Source organism: Lipotes vexillifer, unplaced genomic scaffold (assembly GCF_000442215.2).
Source record: "Lipotes vexillifer unplaced genomic scaffold, Lipotes_vexillifer_v1.1 scaffold102, whole genome shotgun sequence".
In the NCBI taxonomy this organism is placed as follows: Eukaryota; Metazoa; Chordata; class Mammalia; order Artiodactyla; family Lipotidae; genus Lipotes; species Lipotes vexillifer.
In genome coordinates, this window is record NW_006786541.1 from 3,565,951 (window position 1) to 3,588,648 (window position 22,698).

The 22,698-nt window shown below is 42.8% G+C and overlaps 1 protein-coding gene across 1 annotated transcript in view; it reads right to left on the reverse strand.

The window, feature by feature from the left end:
- Nucleotides 1-22,698, reverse strand: part of FAM81A (family with sequence similarity 81 member A) — an 82,293-nt gene that overhangs the window by 54,348 nt on the left and 5,247 nt on the right. Inside the window, exons 2-3 of the mRNA XM_007458889.1 lie at nt 2,070-2,166; nt 260-533 (exon numbers count right to left, since the gene is read on the reverse strand). Coding sequence (XP_007458951.1) covers nt 260-533; nt 2,070-2,089 — 294 coding nt within the window. The 5' untranslated portion in view covers nt 2,090-2,166. The remainder of the gene's footprint in view (nt 1-259; nt 534-2,069; nt 2,167-22,698) is intronic.

A 22,698-nucleotide genomic window follows, 5' to 3' on the forward strand; every position in this document is an offset into this window, starting at 1 on the left:
TTGAGAGCCAAACAAAACAAAAGTGATTTAGTAATCAGCAAGGTACATTGAGATTAAACACAAATAACACTGACAGTAACTGCTATCAAATACTGGAATACATTTAATATATTTGCTCAAGCTGTTTCCTTGGCAATCCTTAAGACTAGACAAGACAGAGAGCTTTGGTCTGAACACAGTACTGCTTGGGAGGGAGGCATTAGACATGGAACAGGTCTGTGGAAAGGAGCGCAGCCCACCTGACTTCCAGACGCCTTACCTCGATATCCCGATTCAGTTGCTTCACTATGGCAGTTATGTTTCTGATGTGCTCCTCCAAGAAAAGCCTGGCCAAGCGGTCGCCTCCCCCTTTGTTTTGCATTTTCTGCAAGCTGTTGACGATGTCGTCTTTGATCCGGAAGGCATGCTCCACGAGGGCGGCCGTGGTTTTCTCGTGGCAGAGGATCCTGTCTTCCAGTTGCTCCACTAGGCTTACAGATGAGTAGGGTGCCATGGTCAGGGACTGGCTGTGTCGGGGCATCGTTCTAACTCGCCTACGGAAGGGAGCCCCACATTATTAGGGATGTCAATTGGGAAACAGTCATTTTTAAAGCCAGATTCAAGACTTCCCAGAAAAGGAGAGGCAAATTATCTATCCCTACAAGCTAAATGGGATTTGAGGCAGGGTTTCTACCCCCAAAGAGTTTTCTTGGTGAGCCAGGCAGCAACTTTAAACAATGGTCCCCAGAGAGTTAAGTGTGCTAGTAGCAGGCTCCATGACCTCCCAAAGCAAGAGGCTGGAAGATCAAAGCTTATTGACAGAATTGCTGGACCTGCCTTTCTCCTCCCTCCCTCTAAAGCAGTGGCTACAAACTCAAATGCCTATAAGGGTCAGGCAGGGGACATAAATGAGTGAAGCACACCACAGAGAATATACTAGGGAGTGGTGGGGACTTTGGAGAACTGACAGGGCATTCCTCAACTAAAGGGAGCCACAATTCTGCTCCACCCGTGAGTGACCATCTGGGAATGCAGATCCATTTTTCCAGATCATGTGATATTTCAACAAGGAGCAGGAAATGTAGGCTTGTATGTGAAGTCACTTGATTTCTTAAAATGTTAACAATTCATTAAAAAAGCATTTAAGATGATCCAGGCCAAACAATGTACTTCTATGAGCCAATTCTGGCCTATGGACACGCCATTTCTGATTTAAAAGGGTTAGCAGGGACTTCCCTGGTGGCACAGTGGTTAAGACTCCACCTGCCAATGCAGGGTACACAGGTGTGAGCCTTGGTCCAGGAAGATCCCACATGCCACGGAGCAACTAAGCCTGTATCCCACAACTACTGAGCCTGCGCTCTAAAGCCCACGAGCCACAACTACTGAGCATGCGTGCCACAGCTACTGAAGCTCGTGCGCCTAGAGCCTGTGCTCCACAACAAGAGAAGCCACCACAATGAGAAACCTACGCGCTGCAACGAAAAGTAGCCCCCGCTCGCCGCAACTAGAGAAAGCCCGTGCGCAGAACAAAGACCCAACACAGCCATAAATAAATTAATAAATAAATAAATAAATTTATTTATTTTAAAAAATAAAAATAAATAAAAGGGTTAGCAGGGGGACTTCCCTGGTGGCGCAGTGGTTAAGACTCTGCGCTCCCAATGCAGGGGGCCCAAGTTCAGTCAGGGAACTCAATCCCACATGCATGCTGCAACTAAGTTCGTGTGCCTCAACTAACGAGCCCACCTGCCACAACTAAGACCCAGTGCAACCAAACAAATAAATTTTTTAAAAATAAATAAATAAAAGGGTTAGCAGGGGTATCAGCCCCCAAACCTCCAGACGTACATTTCACTGTTGACCAGAAGTGCAACTGTACTGAAGGGCTACTGTGAAATCTCCACCTATCAGGGTCACTGAATAGTCCACAGTATCCTACAAGTCAGAAGCCAGAGAGGGGACACAACAGTACTACTCTTGCCCTCGAAAAAAGTCATTGTTGGATAATGTAACAGCCACAAGGCTTCTTTCATAATGATCACACCCACTAACAGCCCTCATGGAATTGGTGGAAAGAAAAAGTATACCTTAGATGCATATTTTCCATATATTATACCTTTCCTCGGTGACAAGAGAAGGAAATACAGTGCTCCGTTGGGCCATTTTCTTTTTAATAATTCACATCTGTTGAAAAAAATAAGCATTAAATTATTTAACGGTTTATATCTAGAACTTAAATGACCTCTAAAGCTTATTATTAATTTACTAAGGGGATCAAAAATTATGCTGCCATGCTGATCAATTATATTATTAAATACCTTATATCTTACATACAATAGAAACAGAAGATGTCTCTAAATAAGGAGAAAAGAATCAAACATCAAAATGCTTCTGCTAGACAGATCAACAAGGACTGTCAAATGGAGTTTCCTTAAGTTTTCTCACCCCATATCTGCATCTCAAGCTTGAGAAACCACTTTTAAAGAAAAAACATAGTTTCTTCAATAGGCTTAGTCAGTCCTGTACTTCTGCTCAGACAGGAATGTACAGGAAACTACGTTAGGAAATTTTATCTCAGCAAATTTAGTATATTAAGAGCATTATTTAAACATTAATCTTAATAAAACAATGCATGATCAATGGGATCTGATTTGGGGGAACTTATCTATCCACTATGAGAATGAGAATGATACTCTTCATTAAAACCTTCAAACTGAAAGCAATTATACTCCAATAAAGACATTAAAAAATAAATAAATAAATAAAACCTTGAAACTGTATTATAAGATATAATCATTCACATTACATCAGGCATATATAAGGAAGAGTTGATCATGACAATGCATTAGAAATCTGAACAAAATTGGATGGTTTTAAAAATGTCTCATTACTGGAGATTGGTTCAAGATGGCGGAGTAGAAGGATGTGCGCTCACTCCCTCTGGCGAGAGCACCGGAATCACAACTAACTGCTGAACAATCATCGACAGGAAGACACTGCAACTCACCAAAAAAGATACCCCACATCCGAAGACAAAGGAGAAGCCACAGTGAGACGGTAGGAGGGGCGCAATCACAGTAAAATCAAATCCCATAACTGCTGGGTGGGTGACTCACAAACTGGAGAACACTTATACCACAGAAGTCCACCCACTGGAGTGAAGGTTCTGAGCCACACGTCAGGCTTCCCAAACTGGGGGTCCGGCAACGGGAGGAGGAATTACCAGAGAATCAGACTTTGAAGGCTACTGGGATTTGATTGCAGGGCTTCGACAGGACAGGGGGAAACAGACTCCACTCTTGAAGGTCACACACAAAGTAGTGTGCGCAACAGGACCCAGGGGGAAGGAGCAGTGACCCCATAGGAGACTGAACCAGACCTACCTGCTAGTGTTGGAGGGTCTCCTGCAGAGGTGGGGGGGGGGCGGCTGTGGCTCACCGCAGGGACAAGGACAGTGGCAGCAGACGTTCTGGGAAGTACTCCTTGGTGTGAGCCCTCCTGGAGTCTGACATTAGCCCCACCAAAGAGCCTGCAGGCTCCAGTGCTGGGTCGCCTCAGGCCAAACAACCAACAGGGAGGGAACTCAGCCCCACCCATCAGCAGACAAGTGGATTAAAGTTTTACTGAGCTCTGCCCACCAGAGCAACACCCAGCTCTACCCACCACCAGTCCCTCCCATCAGGAAGCTTGCACAGGCCTCTTAGATAGCCTCATCCACCAGAGGGCAGACAGCAGAAGCAAGAAGAACTACAGTCCTGCAGCCTGTGGAAAGAAAACCACATTCACAGAACGACAGACAAAATGAAAAGGCAGAGGACTATGTACCAGGTGAAGGAGCAAGATAAAACCCCAGAAAAACAGCTAAATGAAGTGGAGATAGGTGACCTTCCAGAAAAAGAATTCAGAATAATGACAGTGAAGATGATCCAGGACCTCGGAAAAAGAATGGAGGCAAAGATCAAGAAGATGCAAGAAATGTTTAACAAAGACCTAAAAGAATTAAAGAACAAACAAACAGAGATGAACAATACAGTAACTGAAATGAAAAACACAGTAGAAGGAATCAACAGCAGAATAACTGAGGCAGAAGAACAGATAAATGACCTGGAAGACAGAATGACAGAATTCACTGCCGCAGAACAGAATAAGAAAAAAGAATGAAAAGAAATGCAGACACCAACATTCACATTATAGGGGTGCCAGACGGAGAAGAGGGAGAGAAAGGACACGAGAAAATATCTGAAGAGATTATAGTCGAAAACTTGCCTAACATGGGAAAGGAAATAGCCACCCAAGTCCAGGAAGCACAGAGAGTCCCAGGCAGGATAAACCCAAGGAGAAACATGCCGAGACACATAGTAATCAAATGACAAAAACTAAAGACAAAGAAAAATTATTAAAAGCAACAAAGGAAAAACGACAAATAACATACAAGGGAACTCCAATAAGGTTAAAAGCTGATTTCTCAGCAGAAACTCTATAATCCAGAAGGGAGTGGCACGATATACTTAAAGTGATGAAAGGAGATTACTCTACCCGGCAAGGATCTCATTCAGATTCGATAGAGAAATCAAAAGCTTTACAGACAAGCAAAAGCTAAGAAAATTCAGCACCAGCAAACCAGCTCTACAACAAATGCTAAAGGAACTTCTCTAAGTGAGAAAGACAAGAGAAGAAAAGGACCTACAAAAACAAACCCAAAACAATTAAGAAAATGGTCATAGGAACATACATAGCGATAATTACCTTAAACATGAATGGATTACATGTTCCAACCAAAAGACAAAGGCTTGCTCAATCAATACAAAAACAAGACCCATATATATGCTGTCTACAAGAGACCCACTTCAGCCCTAGGGACATATACAGACTGAAAGTGAGGGGATGGAAAAAGATATTCCATGCAAATGTAAATCAAAAGAAAGCTGGAGTAGCAATACTCATATCAGATAAAATAGACTTTAAAATAAAGAATGTTACAAGAGACAAGGAAGGACACTACACAGTGATCAAGGGATCAATCCAAGACGAAAATATAACAATTATAAATATATATGCACCCAACATAGGAGCACCTCAACACATAAGGCAAATGAAATGCTAAACACATGGAGGCTAAACAATACGTTACTAAATAACCAAGAGATCACTGAAGAAATCAAAGAGGAAATCAAGAAATACCTAGAGATAAATGACAATGAAAACACTACGATCTAAAACTGATGGGATTCAGCAAAAGCAGTTCTAAGAGGGGAGTTTGTAGCAATACAATCCTACCTCAAGAAACAAGAAAAATCTCAAATAAACAATCTAACCTTACACCTAAAGGAACAAGAGAAAGAAGAACAAACAAAACCCAAAGTTAGCAGAAGAAAAGAAATCATAAAGATCAGAGCAGAAATAAATGAAATAGAAACAAAGAAAACAATAGCAAATATCAATAAGACTAAAAACTGGTTCTTTGAAAAGATAAACAAAATTGATAAACCTTTAGTCAGACTCATCAAGAAAAAGAGGGAGAGGACTCAAATCAATAAAATTAGAAATGAAAAAGGAGAAGTTACAATGGACACCGCAGAAATACAAAGCATCAAAAGAGACTACTACAAGCAATTCTATGCCAATAAAATGGACAACCTGGAAGAAATGGATAAATTCTTAGAAAGGTATAACCTTCCAAGACTGAACCAGGAAGAAATAGAAAATATGAACAGACCAATAACAAACAATGAAACTGAAATTGTGATTAAAAATCGTCCAACAGGGCTTCCCTGGTGGCGCAGTGGTTGACAGTCCACCTGCTGATGCAGGGTACACGGGTTCATGCCCCGGTCCGGGAAGATCCCACATGCCACGGAGCGGCTAGGCCTGTGAGCCATGGCTGCTGAGCCTGCGCATCCGGTGCCTGTACTCCACAACAGGAGAGGCCACAACAGTGAGAGGCCTGAGTACCGCAAAACAAACAAACAAACAAACAAAAAAATCGTCCAACAAACAGAAGTCCAGGACCAGATAGCTTCACAGGTGAATTCTATCAAACATTTAGAGAAGCGCTAACACCCATCCTTCTCAAACTCTTCCCAAAAACTGCACAGGAAGGAACACTCCCAAACTCATTCTATAAGGCCACCATCACCCTGATAACAAAACCAGACAAAGGTAGTACAAAAAAAGAAAATTACAGACCAATATCACTGATGAATATAGATGCAAAAATCCTCAACAAAATACTAGCAAACAGAATCCAACAACACATTAAAAGGATAATATATCATGATCAAGTGGGATTTATCCCAGGGATGCAAGGATCCTTCAATATATGCAAATCAATCAATGTGATATACCATTTAACAAACTGAAGGATAAAAACCATATGGTCATCTCAATAGATGCAGAAAAAACTTTTGACAAAATTCAACACCCATTTATGACAAAAACTGTCCAGAAAGTGGGCATAGAGGGAACCTACCTCAACATAACAAAGGCCACAGATGATAAACCCACAGGAAACATCATTCTCAATGGTGAAAAACTGAAACTATTTCCTCTAAGATCAGAAATAAGACAAGGATGTCGACTCTTCCCACTCTTACTCAACATAGTTTTGGACGTCCTAGCCACAGCAATCAGAGAAAAAAAGAAATAAAAGGAATCCAAATTGGAAAAGAAGAAGTGAAGCTGTCACTGTTTGCAGATGACATGTTACTATACATAGAGAATCCTAAAGATGCCACCAGAAAACTGCTAGAGTTAATCAATGAATTTGGTAAAGTTGCAGGATACAAAATTAATGCACAGAAATCTTTTGCATCCCTATACACTAACAATGAAAGATCAGAAAGGGAAATTAAGGAAACAATCCCATTCACCACTGCAACAAAAAGAATAAAATACCTAGGAATAAACATAACTAAGGAGGTAAAAGACCTGTACTCAGAAAACCATAAGACACTGATGAAAGAAATCAACGATGACACAAAACAGATGGAGAGAAATACCATGTTCTTGGATTGCAAGAATCAATATTGTGAAAATGACTATACTACCCAAAGCAATCTACAGATTCAATGCAATCCCTATCAAATTACCAATGGCATATTTTACAGAACTAGAACAAAAAATCATAAAATTTGTATGGAGACACAAAAGACCCCGAATAGCCAAAGCAATCTTGAGAGAAAAAAACAGAGCTGGAAGAATCAGACTCCCTGACTTCAGACTATACTACAAAGCTACAGTCATCAAGACAATATGGTACTGGCACAAAAACAGAAATACAGATCAATGGAACAGTATAGAAAGCCCAGAGACAAACCCACGCACCTATGGTGAACTAATCTATGACAAAGGAGGCAAGGATATACAATGGAGAAAAGACAGTCTCTTCAATAAGTGGTGCTGGGAAAACTGGACAGCTACATGTAAAAGAATGAAATTAGAACACTCCCTAACACCATACACAAAAATAAACTCAAAATGGATTAAAGATCTAAATGTAAGATGGGACACTATAAAACTCTCAGAGGAAAACATAGGAAGGACAATCTTTGACATAAGTCACAGCAAGATCTTTTTTGACCTACCTGCTAGTATAATGGAAATAAAAATAAAAATAAACAAATGGGACCTAATGAAACTTAAAAGCTTTTGCACAGCAATGGAAACCATAAACAAAATGAAAAGACAACCCTCAAAATGGGAGAAAGTATTTGCAAACGAATCAACGGACAAAGGATTAATCTCCAAAATATATAAACAGCTCATGCAGCTCAATATTAAAAAAACAAACAACCCAATCTAAAAATGGGCAGAAGACCTAAGTAGACATTTCTCCAAAGAAGACATACAGATGGTCAAGAGGCACATGAAAAGACGCTGAACATCACTAATTATTAGAGAAGTGCAAATCAAAACTACAATGAGATATCACTTCACACCGGTTAGAATGGGCATCATCAGAAAATTTAAAGACAACAAATGCTGCAGAGGGTGTGGAGAAAAGGGAACCCTCTTGCACTGTTGGTGGGGATGTAAATTGATACAGCCATTATGGAGAGCAGTATGGCGGTTCCTTAAAAATCTAAAAATAGAATTACCATATGACCCAGCAATCCCACTATTGGGCATATACCCAGAGAAACCATAATTCAAAAAGACACATGGGGCTTCCCTGGTGGCGCAGTGATTGAGAGTCCACCTGCCGATGCAAGGGACGCAGGTTCGCGCCCCAGTCCGGGAAGATCCCACATGCTGCAGAGCGGCTGGGCCCGTGAGCCATGGCCGCTGAGCCTGCGCGTCCGGAGCCTGTGCTCCACAACGGGAGAGGCCACAGCAGTGAGAGGCCCTCGTACCGCAAAAACAAAACAAAACAAACAAACAAAAGACACATGCACCGCAATGTTCACTGCAGCACTATTTACAATAGCCAGGTCATGGAAGCAACCTAAATGCCCATCAACAGACGAATGGATAAAGAAGATATGGTACATATATACCATGAAATATTACTCAGCCATAAAAAGGAATGAAATTGGGTCATTTGTAGAGATGTGGATGGACCCAGAGACTGTCACACAGAGTGAAGTAAGTCAGAAAGAGAAAAACAAATACTGTATATTTAACACATATATGTGGAATCTAGAAAAATGGTACAGATGAACCAGTTTGTAAGGCAGAAATAGAGACACAGATGTAGAGAACAAATGTATGGAGACCAAGGGGGGAAAGCGGGGGCAATGGGGGTTGGGATGAACTGGAAGATTGGAATTAACATGTATACACTGATGTGTATAAAATGGAAAACTAATAAGAACCTGCTGTATAAAAAATAAATAAAATAAAATACAAAAAAAATTTCATTACTTAGGTTTCTCAATACTGTTGTTAATAATAATACTGTTGTTAATTGCCTTAAAACAATGCCTACTGATTCAGTAATTAGTTCTCATTTAGATGTTGGATTCAAAAAGCATTTCTGACTGAAACCATTTTTTTGGCATGATCTATCCAGTATGTTATTTTTAGAATTTCAAAATGTGAACATTTGACTTTTCTAGACAAAGAATTCTGAATTTAAACAAAATGCATTTAAGAAAAAAAGAGATTCAGGCCAAACAATTTACAATATCAAAGGAGTTCTTCAGTATAAAAGACAATAATTTTTGCCATTTAGACTACAAAAATTAAGCCAGTGTGAAAGATGTTAATATTTAGAATCACAGAATCTTTACAATTCTAAAGTTGTAAAATACCTTAACTGAAGTGTTAATCTATAGAATAACCCAACCTAAGAGACATTTGGCATCTATTATGTAGACAACCTAAACAGGTAAGATAAAAATCCCCTCTCTCAAGGGCTTCACAGCCTACAGAGAAAGGTAGACATCCCAACCAACCAGGAAACACTGGGATAACTGGCTAACTAATCATATGAACAGAAACGCATGGGGAGAAAACACTTACTCATAAAGTTATATTCACCCTTATGTCCACTGCAGCATTATTTAAAATAGCCGAGATATGGACACTACCTAAGTGTGATGAATAGATAATGTGAGATATACACACACATACACACATGAACAGTGGAATACTATTCAGCCAGAAAAAAAGAATAAAATCTTGTCATTTGCAACTGTATGATCTTAATTTAAATCTTAAAAGACAAAACAAACACAGAAAAACCCCACCAAACTTATAGATACAGAAAACGGAATGATGGTTGCCAGAGCCAGGCACTGGGAAGTAGGCAAAATGGGTGAAGGGGGTCAAAGGAACAGACTTGCAGCTATAAAATAAATAAGCCATAGGAATGTAATGTCAGCATGATGTCTATAGTTAATAATACTGTATTGCATATTTGAAAGATCTTAAGAAAGTAAATCTTAAAAGTTCTCATCATACACGCAAAAAAAATTTTGTAACTATGTGTGCTGACCGATGTCAACCAGACTTATTGTGGTGATCATTTTGTAATATATACAAATATAGAGTCGTTATGTTGTATACCTGAGACTAATATAATGCTATATGTCAATTATACCTCAACGTAGAAAAAAAATTTTTTAACATTAAACAAAAAAACATGGGGAGGAAAAAGGGAGAGGGCTCTGTTTTTTTTCCTGGGTAGCAACTAGCTCAGGGAAGAACTGATGAGAATGAGTAGGAGTTCCCAAAGTAGAGAACAGAGAGGTTGTGCCATACTTTCTCTGTGCCACACTCCGGGATTCCCTCTATTTCCTTTACTCTCAACACACCCCAGCCTAACCCTTTCTTCATCCTCATCCCTGGCCACTCCGTACCAGAGCCCAGTTAACTCTAACCCTCCCCAAAGCCGCCCCACCTACCACTGTCCTGCAGCACGTCATGCACGTTGCTGCCATCATACCTTTGCCTGTGTGCTCTATCAGAAATGCTCTTCCCACCTCTGCCTGCCGAGAAAACTCGTACTAATCCTGTAAGGCCCCACCAGCCCTTCAATTCAATAAAATGGCTCCCTCGTGTGTATCCTTTAGCACTTTATTCTGTGTGTTTTATACTACTTATTATGTCCTGTTATTCTTAGCTGTTTAATTGTCTCCCCTACTAACTTATATGCTCCTTCAGGGCATGTTTCAAATCTTAACGGACACAGAGCTGACCTACGAGAATCCACACAATGGACTTCCCTGGTGGCGCAGTGGTTGAGAATCTGCCTGCCAATGCAGGGGACACGGGTTCGAGCCCTGGTCTGGGAAGATCTCACATGCCACGGAGCAACTGGGCCCGTGAACCACAACTACTGAGCCTGCGCGTCTGGAGCCTGTGCTCCGCAAGAAGAGAGGCCGCGACAGTGAAAGGCCCGCGCACCGCGATGAAGAGTGGCCCCCGCTCGCTGCAACTAGAGAAAGCCCTCGCACAGAAACGAAGACCCAACACAGCCATAAATAAATAAATAAATAAATAAATGTTTTTTAAAAAAGAATCCACCCAATGAGAGCATGATTAGCGTTCCAGTATCAGAAATTGCAGCAATAAAGGCATTAGAGAATACGGTTTAGTTAAAAGTATAGTTCTCTACTGAGACCGAATCCCAAACATTAGTCACTCAATATAATACCTGGGAATGAAGGGAGACCTTTGCAATGCCTTCTTCTGAAAGTCATTTCATCCACCTGGCATTATCCTGCCTGAGCTACAGAAGCCCAGCTACATCCCCTTTCTGAAAAAGGAGTCTACCCACCACTCACTGTCTGAGATTGCTTTTCAATAACACACCTCCCTGTAACAAACCAAGCACTATGCACTGTAAGAGAAAATGTCACATGGCATGAGTGCACAACACACACTGACGTCTGTTCAGAATTGGTGCCCTTTTCATGAGTGTGGTGGGCAAGTGTTTATCTGTTAGGTCTCTTGGTTGGTTAGTATCATGATTCTTTGCCAGAACAAAGGGATCTATATTCCTAATGAATAAGGATTAAAAATAAATGTCACTGGATTAAGTGACTTCTCAAAAATTGTTTCCAGATCGTCCCATTAATTCTGGCTCCCTTGCCTGAGGGCATCAGCTCTTGCACGTTTATAAATCTCATCTCTAGCACCACAAGTGGGTCTGCAACACTATCAGGCAGGTCTGGGCCGTACACTGTTTTGATCGTGCCATATTTTGCTGTTATAATATCAATCTCCAGTTTATGAGTTTAAAAACTTGGGGAAATCAGGGGAAGGGGCAGGTAGGTAGAGCAAAGACAGAAGAATCGAAAGAAATAAGAGAAAGTAAAATTACAATGTCCAAAATATGCAATACATCAACAGAATTTGGAGGTTAAAAGAAGAGTAAAGGGAAATGCTATTATCTAAACCAAAACATTTATTTCTGATTATAAAGATTCTGAGATATTCTCAGATACATATACAGTTTTTAATGACAAAAGGAAACATTAATCCCAATAAATTGTTCTATTTTTGTAAGTAAGATGACACTGGACAGAAATACCTACATATCATTTTAATGTAAAATGATACATGAACTTAACAAATTAAAATGACAATTTTTACGGAAACATTAAAATTTAGTTTTTCACTTTACTATTACAGTACAGCACTGATGTGTTCTGCTGAGTGTCAGAATGAAAAAAATAGGCAAAGCATTTATGAATTAAATCGTTGTAATGTGGTGGTGGGGAAAAAAAAAAGCTGATTTCCTTATAGTTAAAAATAGAGTGAAAGGAGAGAGCGTGGAGAACAGTGGAAGGCGTGTCTAGGAAGACAGATGGGAGTGTTCCTTAACTGACCTCTGAGGCCAGGCTCGGGCTTGGACTCTGTCCTGGGGCAGCAAGGACTGATCAGGGATGGGAAATTCAAGGGCAGTGAACAGCCAGGGCGAGAGCGTCTCAGAATAGGGGAGAGGTTGCAGTGGCAGATGCTGGACCAGGAATCCCTCCTGGGAGGGACAGGATGGGGCCCAGGAAAGAAGAGGGGCTGAGGGCTCCCTCAGAGCCTCTTTACTCCTTTCTCTCCATTGCTATGCAGCTCCCCTCTCTCCCCTCTCACTGCCTCCTCTCGCTTGATTTTCTTTCTCTTTTCCTCCCACTCACCCCTCTCCATTCATCTTCTTTTGCTCTTTCCCTCTTCCTAACTTTCTCTTTCCACAGGCCATTTTCCTTCCCTCTACCATCTCTCCTTTCCCTCCTCCGCGCTCTCCCTTTCCACAGCTACAGTCCAACATACTTTTCCATCGTGGAAGACATGGGTGGTGGGGTCAGGAAGGTCCTTATTTGAAGCCTTGTTTCCCCAATAACTATGATCCTAGTGGGCTTGTCGGGTTGGGGACCACAGAACTAATAGCTGCTCCCTCTTTGGAGTGCTGACCCCATGTCAGGCATTCATGCAGCATGTTTGTGGGCATTAACGGAATTCATCCTCACAATCATTCGTGAAGGGTCTGATCTTATCTTATCTGACCTTATCACCTTCATTTAACCAGAGGAAACAGAGACCTAGAAATGTTCAGCAACTGGCCCGATGTCACAGGAAGGAAGAGAGCAGGGATCTGAGCCTAGGGCCCCGGCCTTTTCATCAGCAGGCATCACTCACAGAGAGGTGGTGGGGTGTCCAGAACAGAGTCTGGCCTTGGGGCACTGGATATGCTTCCAAAAGGGGCTGTTCTTTTCTCTTCCCTGCTTAATGTCCTTTCATCACATCTGACAGAAAATATATCTGTTTTTTAAAGTAAAACTTTATGTAAAAGGTTCAGCAAATATAGTATTCATTTGTTTAAAGCCCTATTATATTGTTTATTTTGGTGGGTTAGTGGGGAAATCATTAGGTACTTGCTACCACCCTTTCATTTGGCCAAAGCTGTTCCTCCGGCACCGATGTGTGCTGAGGTTACAACTGAACTGAAGCCATGCTACTGTCACTTGTGTTTTTGAAACCAGCGCACATACATGAAAAAAACAATTTGCGGGAATACCCTGGCGGTCCACTGGTTAGGACTCTGCAGTCTCACTGCCAAGGGCCCGAGTTTGATCCCTGGTCACGGAACTAAGACCCCATGAGCCTCGCAGCACAAGCCACACACACACACACATACACACACACACACACAAATTGCAACACACATGCTTTGTATGAAGAAATTTGGGACATTTTAAAAAACACCTTTCCTTAAACTGAAAAATGCTTTTTGTGATTAATAAAGTAATATAATTTAAAAATTTAGGCTCTACATAAAGGTATGAAGAATAAATTGAAAATCACCACTCAGAGAGTGTTGATATTTACATCAATTTACCTTGTTTTAAGATCTCTCTTCAGGATATATATAATTTTCCTTTATGAAAAAAAATGAAATCCTACTCTATACTATGTGTACCCTGTATTTCCTAAATAACACTATATCCTGAACATCTTTATGTCAATATGTAAAGATACATATCACAATTTTTAATGCCTGCATAATATTCCATTAAATGGACCTATCATACTCGTTAGGCAGCCCCTGACTGATGGATATCTACACTGAAATACTATTTATAATCCAGGTTTAGTTCAACTTTTTGGTCTCTTGTTTTCCTGTTCTTTCCTTTGTTCTACAAAATGACACAGGTAGTATAAAAAGTAAGTGGGGCAGATTGCAAGCTACTTTCAAAACGGAAGTTAAGGTGAGACACTGACAATGAAACCTAAAGAATCAAGGAGGGGGGCTTCCCTAGAGGCGTGGTGGTTAAGAATCCGCCTGCCAACGCAGGGGACAAGAGTTCAAACCCTGGTCCGGGAAGATCCCACATGCCACAGAGCAACTAAGCCTGTGCACCACAACTACTGAAGCCTGCGCCTAGAGCCCGTACTCCGAAACAAGAGAAGCCACCGCAATGAGAAGGCCGCGCACTGCAGTGAAGAGTAGCCCCCGCTCATCTCAACTAGAGAGCCCGTGCACAGCAACAAAGACCCAACGCAGCCAAAAATAAATAAATTTATTAAAAAAAAAAAAAAGAATCAAGGAGGGATGAAATCAGCAGATCTCTAAGAACAACCCAAGATACTACCAATACTCCCAGTGGAAACAAGGCAAACAGTCATCACACCTGTGCTCACTGGCTCACTGTCAGTCTTTGGCTCTATACTGTGAGCTCCATGAGGAGCTGTACTGTCCACAGCTCAGTCCCAAGCACCTGGCACATAGCTGATCAGTAAGTGTTTGCTGGATGAATGAATCTCAAGGAGAGATGACTACAATGAAGTCATTTCAAAATGCTGAATTTAATCATTGAATTATATTCCAGCTAGAGAATTAATGGGCAACCAGAAAGGGAGATGGGACACACAGCATGTCTAGTAAAAGCAGAGTATGGAGAGGCAAAGTTGGTCAGTTGTTTCCAAGAACCTAAGAAACTGGGGTAGCAGGAAGAACCCTATTATGGAAAAGGATGCATGAAGCTGTCAGGGCTCAATGACACTGGCCACTAAGATGATCCTGTCACTCCTCTTGCCTGAGCCTGCACTCACCAAGCACATCATTTAGCTTCCCATGTGGATGGGCACAAAAGGAGAAAACACAGGAATCAGCAAACTCAAGCCCCAGGCTAACTGCCAGCTTCTCTTCTCATCATGAATTAATTCTCTGACGTGAAACCTCTGATGAGAACTGGACTTGGGTAAGTCAGTCTTCTGAAATCTGAACGTCTCTGACTGCCCTAACAGTGCTGAGTATTTAAACCATGACACTGAAACATGGTACCTATTGTGAAGGCCAGATTCCTGCAGAGGTGGCCCCCATGCTCCTAACCTCTGGGAATTCATACCTGTGTAAACCCCTCCCCTGAGTGTGGTGAGACCTGGAACTTGCTCCTAACCAACAGAATATAGCAGAGACCAGCCAAGGGGCAGTCACCTGGACCCCGTCAGTAGGTGCAGTCAGCTGGGACTCTGACACCAAATTATATAGAGTATACTTCTGATTACTGGGAAGAGAATATTTATTTCATAATCTAACTTTTAAGTCATTTAATAGATATCTAAATGGTTGTGTTAGAAAAATCTCAAAAGGATATTGTAGAAGGACTTCCCTGGTGGCACAGGGGTTAAGAATCTGCCTGCTAATGCAGGCGACACGGGTTTGAGCCCTGGTCCGGGAAGATCCCACGTGCCGCAGAGCAACGAAGCCTGTGCGCCACAACTACTGAGCCTGCTCTCTACAGCCCGCAAGCCACAACTACTGAGCCTGCATGCCACAATTACTGAAGCCCGCACGCCTAGAGCCCGTGCTCCACAACAAGAGAAGCCACCACAATGAGAAGCCCGCACAATGCAATGAAGAGTAGCCCCTGCTCACCGCAACTAGAGAAAGCCCGCACGCAGCAACGAAGACCCAATGCAGCCAAAAATAAATAAAATTTAAAAATAAAAAAAATTTTTTAAAGGATAGCATAGAAAGAATAAGAACTTTAACAGTTTTTTTCCCTAACACTGGCTCTGTTCTGGCCAGTGGAAGAAAATTATAAAATAAATCTAATTTGCTGCAAGAGATAAAAACACAAGAGATACCAACTTATCCCATCAGATTGGCAGACCGAGCATAGACAGGAGCACACGTGGGACAATGGGAACACCAGGTGGGAACGTGAAGTACCACCACTTTGGAAAGTAATCTTCAGCATCTAGTAAAGCTGAAGATGCACAAACCTCATGACCCAATAATTCCACTGCTAAGAAATACCCAAAAAGCTTCTCACACATGTCCACAGGAGACCTTTAGAAGAGTACTTAAGGCAGCACTGTTTTCTAAGAGCAAAAAAAGTGGGCAGAGAGGGGATACTGAACACCCATCATTAGGCAAATGGATGGATAAACTGTGATATAGTCATGCAGTGAAAGAACAAACAGTTGTGGAAATAACTGGATTAGAATTACAAGTCCCAACACAAACGACTCTCACAAATACATTAAGGGAAAAAGCAAGCTGCAGAAGGGTATGGACACTATGATGACATTTTCATAAAAGTTTAAAATATGCCAAATAATATGCCAAATCGATAACATCTAAAGACGAATGTAGAAATGACAAACAGCAAATCAACGTCATATTCATCTCTGAGTGGGAGACAGGGGACTACAGGGGACTTCAACTAAATGCATACTGTTTTACTTGTTCAATTTATTTTTCATTATATCATCAAAAAAGAAAGAAAATTACTTCTTCCTGCCCTCACTTAAAAAAAACAAATCTGGGCTTCCCTGGTGGCGCAGTGGTTGAGAGTCCGCCTGCCGATGCAGGGGACGCGGGTTCGTGCCCGGGTCCGGGAAGATCCCACATGCCGCGGAGCGGCTGGGCCCGTGAGCCATGGCCGCTGAGCCTGCGCATCCGGAGCCAGTTGCTCCGCAACGGGACAGGCCACAGCAGTGAGAGGCCCGCGTACCGCAAAAAAAAAAAAAACAAAAAAACCCCAAATCTGCAAAGACCATGAGCTTGAAGGGAGTCAAACTGTTAGTCCCTCAGGACATGCACAGAACTCAATCTTGCCCTGTACATTCTGGGGACCACCAAATTAGAATTACAGGGCAATAGTAAATAATCTCCATCAAATCTCTACCCTTCACGCCCTTTTCCATACTGAATATATGATCTTATCTAGATGTCAACATTTTCTATAAATGGTTATTGGTTAAATGTCCAACAGCAAAAGAGTAGTTAATTAAAACATGGCACATCCACTCAAAAGGATACCAATAGCTCTTTAAAATAATGGTTACAAAGAGTATGAAGTAACATAGAAAATATTTACTAGCTATAATGTTACCTTTTTTTTTTTTTTTTTAAGAACAAGATTTGAAACTGGACTTTCAGTACTATATAGAACCATAACCAGGGCCTGGGAACAGAGCTTTGCCCTGTGGCACAATTTAGGTGGTGCAAACATTTTATGAGCTTAGAGGACCCTTCAAATTTTTAAGTTCTACCCCTGCCATCTTCCTCTCCAAGGTGGGGAGCTTGCCCGACCCTGAGCCAGCAGAGATGGATGAGCTATCAAGGACAAGCCCCTCTGTGTGCATAGGCCACCCGCACCTGCCTTCACCCTTCTCCCATCTGACCACCAGGGGCCCCTCTGTGCAGGAACGCATATGCTCCCTTGACTTGTGGCTACCTGCAGTGCCACTTCCCTACCCCACCCCTGCATCAAATCGCTAAGATTGTTCTAGAGTGTGAAGAGCCGGTATCTGCGTAAATGATGTGTTTTCAGTACTAAGAGGAGGCAGAGGGCTGTGCGACTGAGGCCAGGGATGACTAATTCAAAAGCCAAAGCATTGATAAGAAGGTCAAAGAAGGACCACTGGTAATAGCAGGAACTTTCCATAAATTAATAACGGGGCTCAGACTGGGGGAATGCCTCCGAATTATGTACAAAGAAAATGAAACAGCATAAATAAGCACACCCTGTCTCCTTCTTAAGAGGCAGTTCCCCTCTCCCTATATCTGGCCGGAATTTTGGAGAAGGGATGAGCCATCTTTAGGAGGCAGGAGATAGATGGGCCCCTGGGCCAGACCACTGGTGTCTGTCAAGTGGAGTAAAACTGAAGCTTTGTTCTCACCCAGACACTCCACGGACAAAGCTAGTGACAGAAGCTGAGTTCTGCTAAAGTAAAGAGATAAGGTGCCCACTCCGGAGGTCAAAGAAAACTTCCCTGTCTGCACATGCGCAGGAAGGCGCCTTGGGGGTCAAAAAGGGAGGGGGTGTCACCCCAATGTAAGTGTGGAATGCACCCACATGCCTCTGCGGAGGGATCCATCTTAGCAAAAAGTTGCGCACACATCTTGGGGAGGGTCCTAGGACCAGTCACGTGTGAAAAAAAGAAACGAGATAATTGGCCAAATGTAAACAAAGACTGGAAGGGCTGTCCCCTGTAAGTGATTTAAATCCTCTCTTCACTGCACTCCTCATCCGGGACTCCCACACTCCCCTCCAGGTGTGTATTTCTGCCTTGCTTCTGTCTTGAATAAACAAACTGCTTCTCTGTGTGCTCTCCCATACGTTGTGATGTGTCTTTAATAATACACTTTGTACCTGCTTTTACAGTTTTGTTTGTTTGTTTGCTTTGCGGAGCACAGGCTCCGGACGCGCAGGCTCAGCGGCCATGGCTCACGGGCCCAGCCGCTCCGCGGCACGTGGGATCTTCCCGGACCGGGGCACGAACCCGTGTCCCCTGAATCGGCAGGTGGACTCTCAACCACTGCGCCACCAGGGAAACCCTGGTTTTACAGTTTTTGCCTCCTTGAAACATTCTTGCTTTCAAACGGGGGAAAGAGCTAGGGCCAATTTGCTTCTAGCCTCTAGCCCCTGGTGGCCTAGCAGCTAGGATTCCTGGTTTTCATCCAGGCTACCCAGGTTCAATTGCTGGGCAGGGAACTAAGATCTCTCCTCAGGACCGCTCACCGCTGCCCTCCGAGATCACTTACTAGAAATATATTGGGCTAGCATACTTTGGGATATAGATGGCATTATGGTTATGAGGTGGATCTGAGGGAAATCTGGGTAAGTCTCCAAAGGAAGGAATGTTATAAGGCCTTACACAGCCTCTACGACGTTGGGCATCTTCACAACAAAACGTCCCTCTCTGGACGCATTAGGTCAACAGCAAATGAAGCTTACCTGACACTGCCTGATACATTTTTTTTCAATAGCACATTACCCCAGCAACCCAGAAATCCCTCAGCCATCCTGGAGAGAGTATGGCAGGGGTTCCTGTGCTAGAAGTACTATTATAATAATATTTTTTTAAACAGTGGAAAGAAATAAATCAAAACAATGGCCCTGGGTACATTTCTATTCTACTTTTCCTTCTTTTCAAAATACTTCAATGAGTATGCTATTTTCAAGACAAAAATTTAACTGAAAACTTCTTGCATAAAAGAATGAACCAATGAGAAAAGACACACAAACAGAGAAAATGCAGAAATTGCCCATTTCTAGCTATCAAAACCAAAGAGACATGACTGATTCTGGGTGTAAAAGAGTCAATGGCTCAGTTAAAGTAAGTTTGCTGTTAAGTTTTGTTTTACCGTGGTTAAAAACATATAACATAAAAACATTTTTAAGTTTAGAGTATAGTATTAACTATATGCACCTTGTGGTACAACAGATCTCCAGAACTTTTTCATCTTCCAAAACTGAAACTCTGTAACGACTGAACAACTCCCAGTTTGCTAATCTGTACCCATTCCCTGTGGGTACAAAATGAGGCTTGAGCCCAGGACCCTCGTTAAAGCCCCCGTGGAGCCCTGGATTGCCCTTATATCAGGCTCGGGGCTGCCAACAGTGGGAGCCACCAGCACAGCATTCCAAACAGCTTCGGCTCCAGGGAGAGTGTGAGTCCTTCCCCCACCCCGCCACCAACAGGGTCCCAAGGCAGATATTTCCAATCGCTTTTGTGGAAATGGCCTTCAATCCACCTTGCAAGACTTGTGTCCTTTCCGCTCCACACTAGTGCATTCACCAGGGGAATTCTGTTGACGGTAGAAAGGTGAAGGGTGGCTGTATTTCTGACCCATACGAAAACGAACTTCAAAATGTTCAAATCATTTACAGTGGCCTTGCAGTTAGGGCAGGGACTGCTGCATAACTGATGGGATCCTGTAAATCTGCAACATACACGTGGCCTCCGACAGGTCCAGACAGATTCACGAGTGGACTGAAATCATCGGGACCCCTGGAACCCAAGGAGTGGCCACCGATGTTGCTGTAATCCACTCTGCACAGCGTGGAACGATGCTAACATTTTTAGGAGAATCCCTGCAAAAACAGATCGGTTTCTGTTCCCATCTATTAATAACAGCTATTTTGAAATGCTATTTAAATCTTCTATTGTTAATTTGAACTTTTCGTGGGTTCTGTCTCCCCAGCTGAGCTGCGGTGGGGCAGCAGGGACTACACACCACGTGGATCTGTAACCCCCTGAGATGGGCGCAGTGCCCCTTCACAGATGCTCGTAAACATTGGTTCATTTGCTTGCTCTACTTTGGTAAGGCCCATCATTTTAATTAGTGACTGGCTATGCCCAAATGACATATCGATTGCTGACTCAAGGTGCCTTCCAACCGTGAGCTCTGCTTCAGGCTGCCCTGCAGTGAGCACGGGCACTCACCCATGCCCGCACCCACACCAGAAGTGTGTTCGTATTACCTTTAGGGTGTTTTATTATGATCCACAGCTATATTTGGCAACTTTTCTTTCTAGCATTAGAGAAGACACATTACCAAATGTTAAAAAAGGAATCTGCCAAATGCACCAGCTAGAACAGAAAAAGTATTATTAAAAGCCTGCGTAAACTCTCTCCCTCCCAAACTACCTACACCCCCGAGGCATCCAGGATAGTACAGAGGAGGGGAAGGCATGACTTTGTATACTCACGCGGACACAATGCTAGTCGTGACTTTTGGGTTCATACCCGACACCAGTCTTTGGCTGAAAAGCTAAGGATTTGGGCTGGGAAGAAAGATCCAGCCTCCTGTCTCTGCCCTTTTCCTCATACTTGGCGGGAGGGGCCTGGACTTCCCCGTCGAACACAGGAGTCTGTGAGAGACTCTTTTATCTGGAGTGACGACTTGAGTTCAGCACATTAATATTATAACTATTTTAGAGAGGGCAGGGGAGGCCTCCTGAGATAATTAAAAGCGGGGAAAAAAAGAAATCTGAAATAAACAAAAAACAAGCTAAAGGCACCAGGGGTTTCTGAATAACATCTTCCCGGTTAAACAATTTTAAGAATTCCATAATGCAAAAGCAACCCGCCTCATTCTCTCCCACATAAACACGCTTGTTATTTCAGCCCCACTCAGCTGAGCAGCAGAATCTCTTGCCTTCACTTCTGCAGCTACTTTGTCCAGAGATGTCATTGGCACAAAAGCATTCTCAGGAGAGAAAAAAGGCTGACCGTAGCCAGCAAGTGCAGGCACACCTCAAGGAGGAATACTCCTGTTCCAGTAACCTCAACAACTCACCACCCTGTGGTCGGATTGCTGACCTCAGGCACCAATTTTGCCTTAACAGACTGAACACTTCAGCCCTTTTGATGTTTATCAGCATGTTCCCAGTAACTCTCTTGCTGTAGCAGAAAGGTAATTAAATAAACCATTTTATTATCACTGATGACTACGTTTTCACAATACCAAGATCTACTGACCCTCGGTGGCGGGGAGAGGGGGGGGAATCAAAAAAAGCCCACCGAATAGTACAAAGCCATTGTTTTATCCTTTTTTCACCTGCTTTTAGGTTAAAAACCTATGGGACATGAAACCACATCCAAGAAGTCAAGAAATAAAAGAATCCATCTAGGCAGAAGGAGGAAAATAGAAGAATTATTAAGAGAAAGCAACAGGCAGAAAGAGTGAAATAAGGAAGAGGAGAAACAGTGAAGGGAGCATGGAGGAAGGGCGGCAGTGCTCACCGGAGCAGAGAGAGAGTCAGGGTGACAATGGAGAGGAGAGAACAGGTGGCTCGAGGGCTCGAAGGGAGGATGTGAGCCTGAGAAACTGCTCCTCACACATTCAGCTGTTCACTTGGGATGTGAAGAAATAGATGGGCCATTTTTTAATATGCTGTTAGGTTTCTCTCTCTTCTTTTTTTTAAAAATCCAACCTGCCCTTTCTTTGTCTTGACACATATACACAAAGTTAAGATGTCATGGGTGGGAAAATCATTTATTCCACTTACAACATGGAAATACCTTTCTGAATTACGTATCGTTTTGCTAACAGGCCCTATTTTGAACCAACACCTACCTGACCCTCAGAGTAAAGCACGAGTCTCACTCCTACCACCACGTACGGCACGCTAGCAGACAACTCTAAGGTCAGCCTGCGCATTCGCTTAATGATTTTAATCAAGTCATTTAGTCCAGTCAACAAATATTCACTGAGCCTCTGCAGTGCTGAATAAGACACAGCTCCCGCGCTCAGGAGCTTCGATCCAATAGGGAACTAGAACAGACAAGCCACCATGCAAGAGTGAAGAGGCTGGTAGGTGCCAAGTGGTGGCACAAGCCACGCACGGCCTCCAGACAGGGGCAGGATCAGTTTGAACTGGGCCAGCAGGAAATGCATTTGAGAAGCAGCCATTCGAGTGGGCTATTCAAAGGGGTGGGTCAAGTAAACGCAGGATGGCTTGAGAAAGGGTGGAGGGAGGACAGAGCAGAGGAAGTACCGACCAGTGAAAATTACCGCACACACGAATTCCTGCT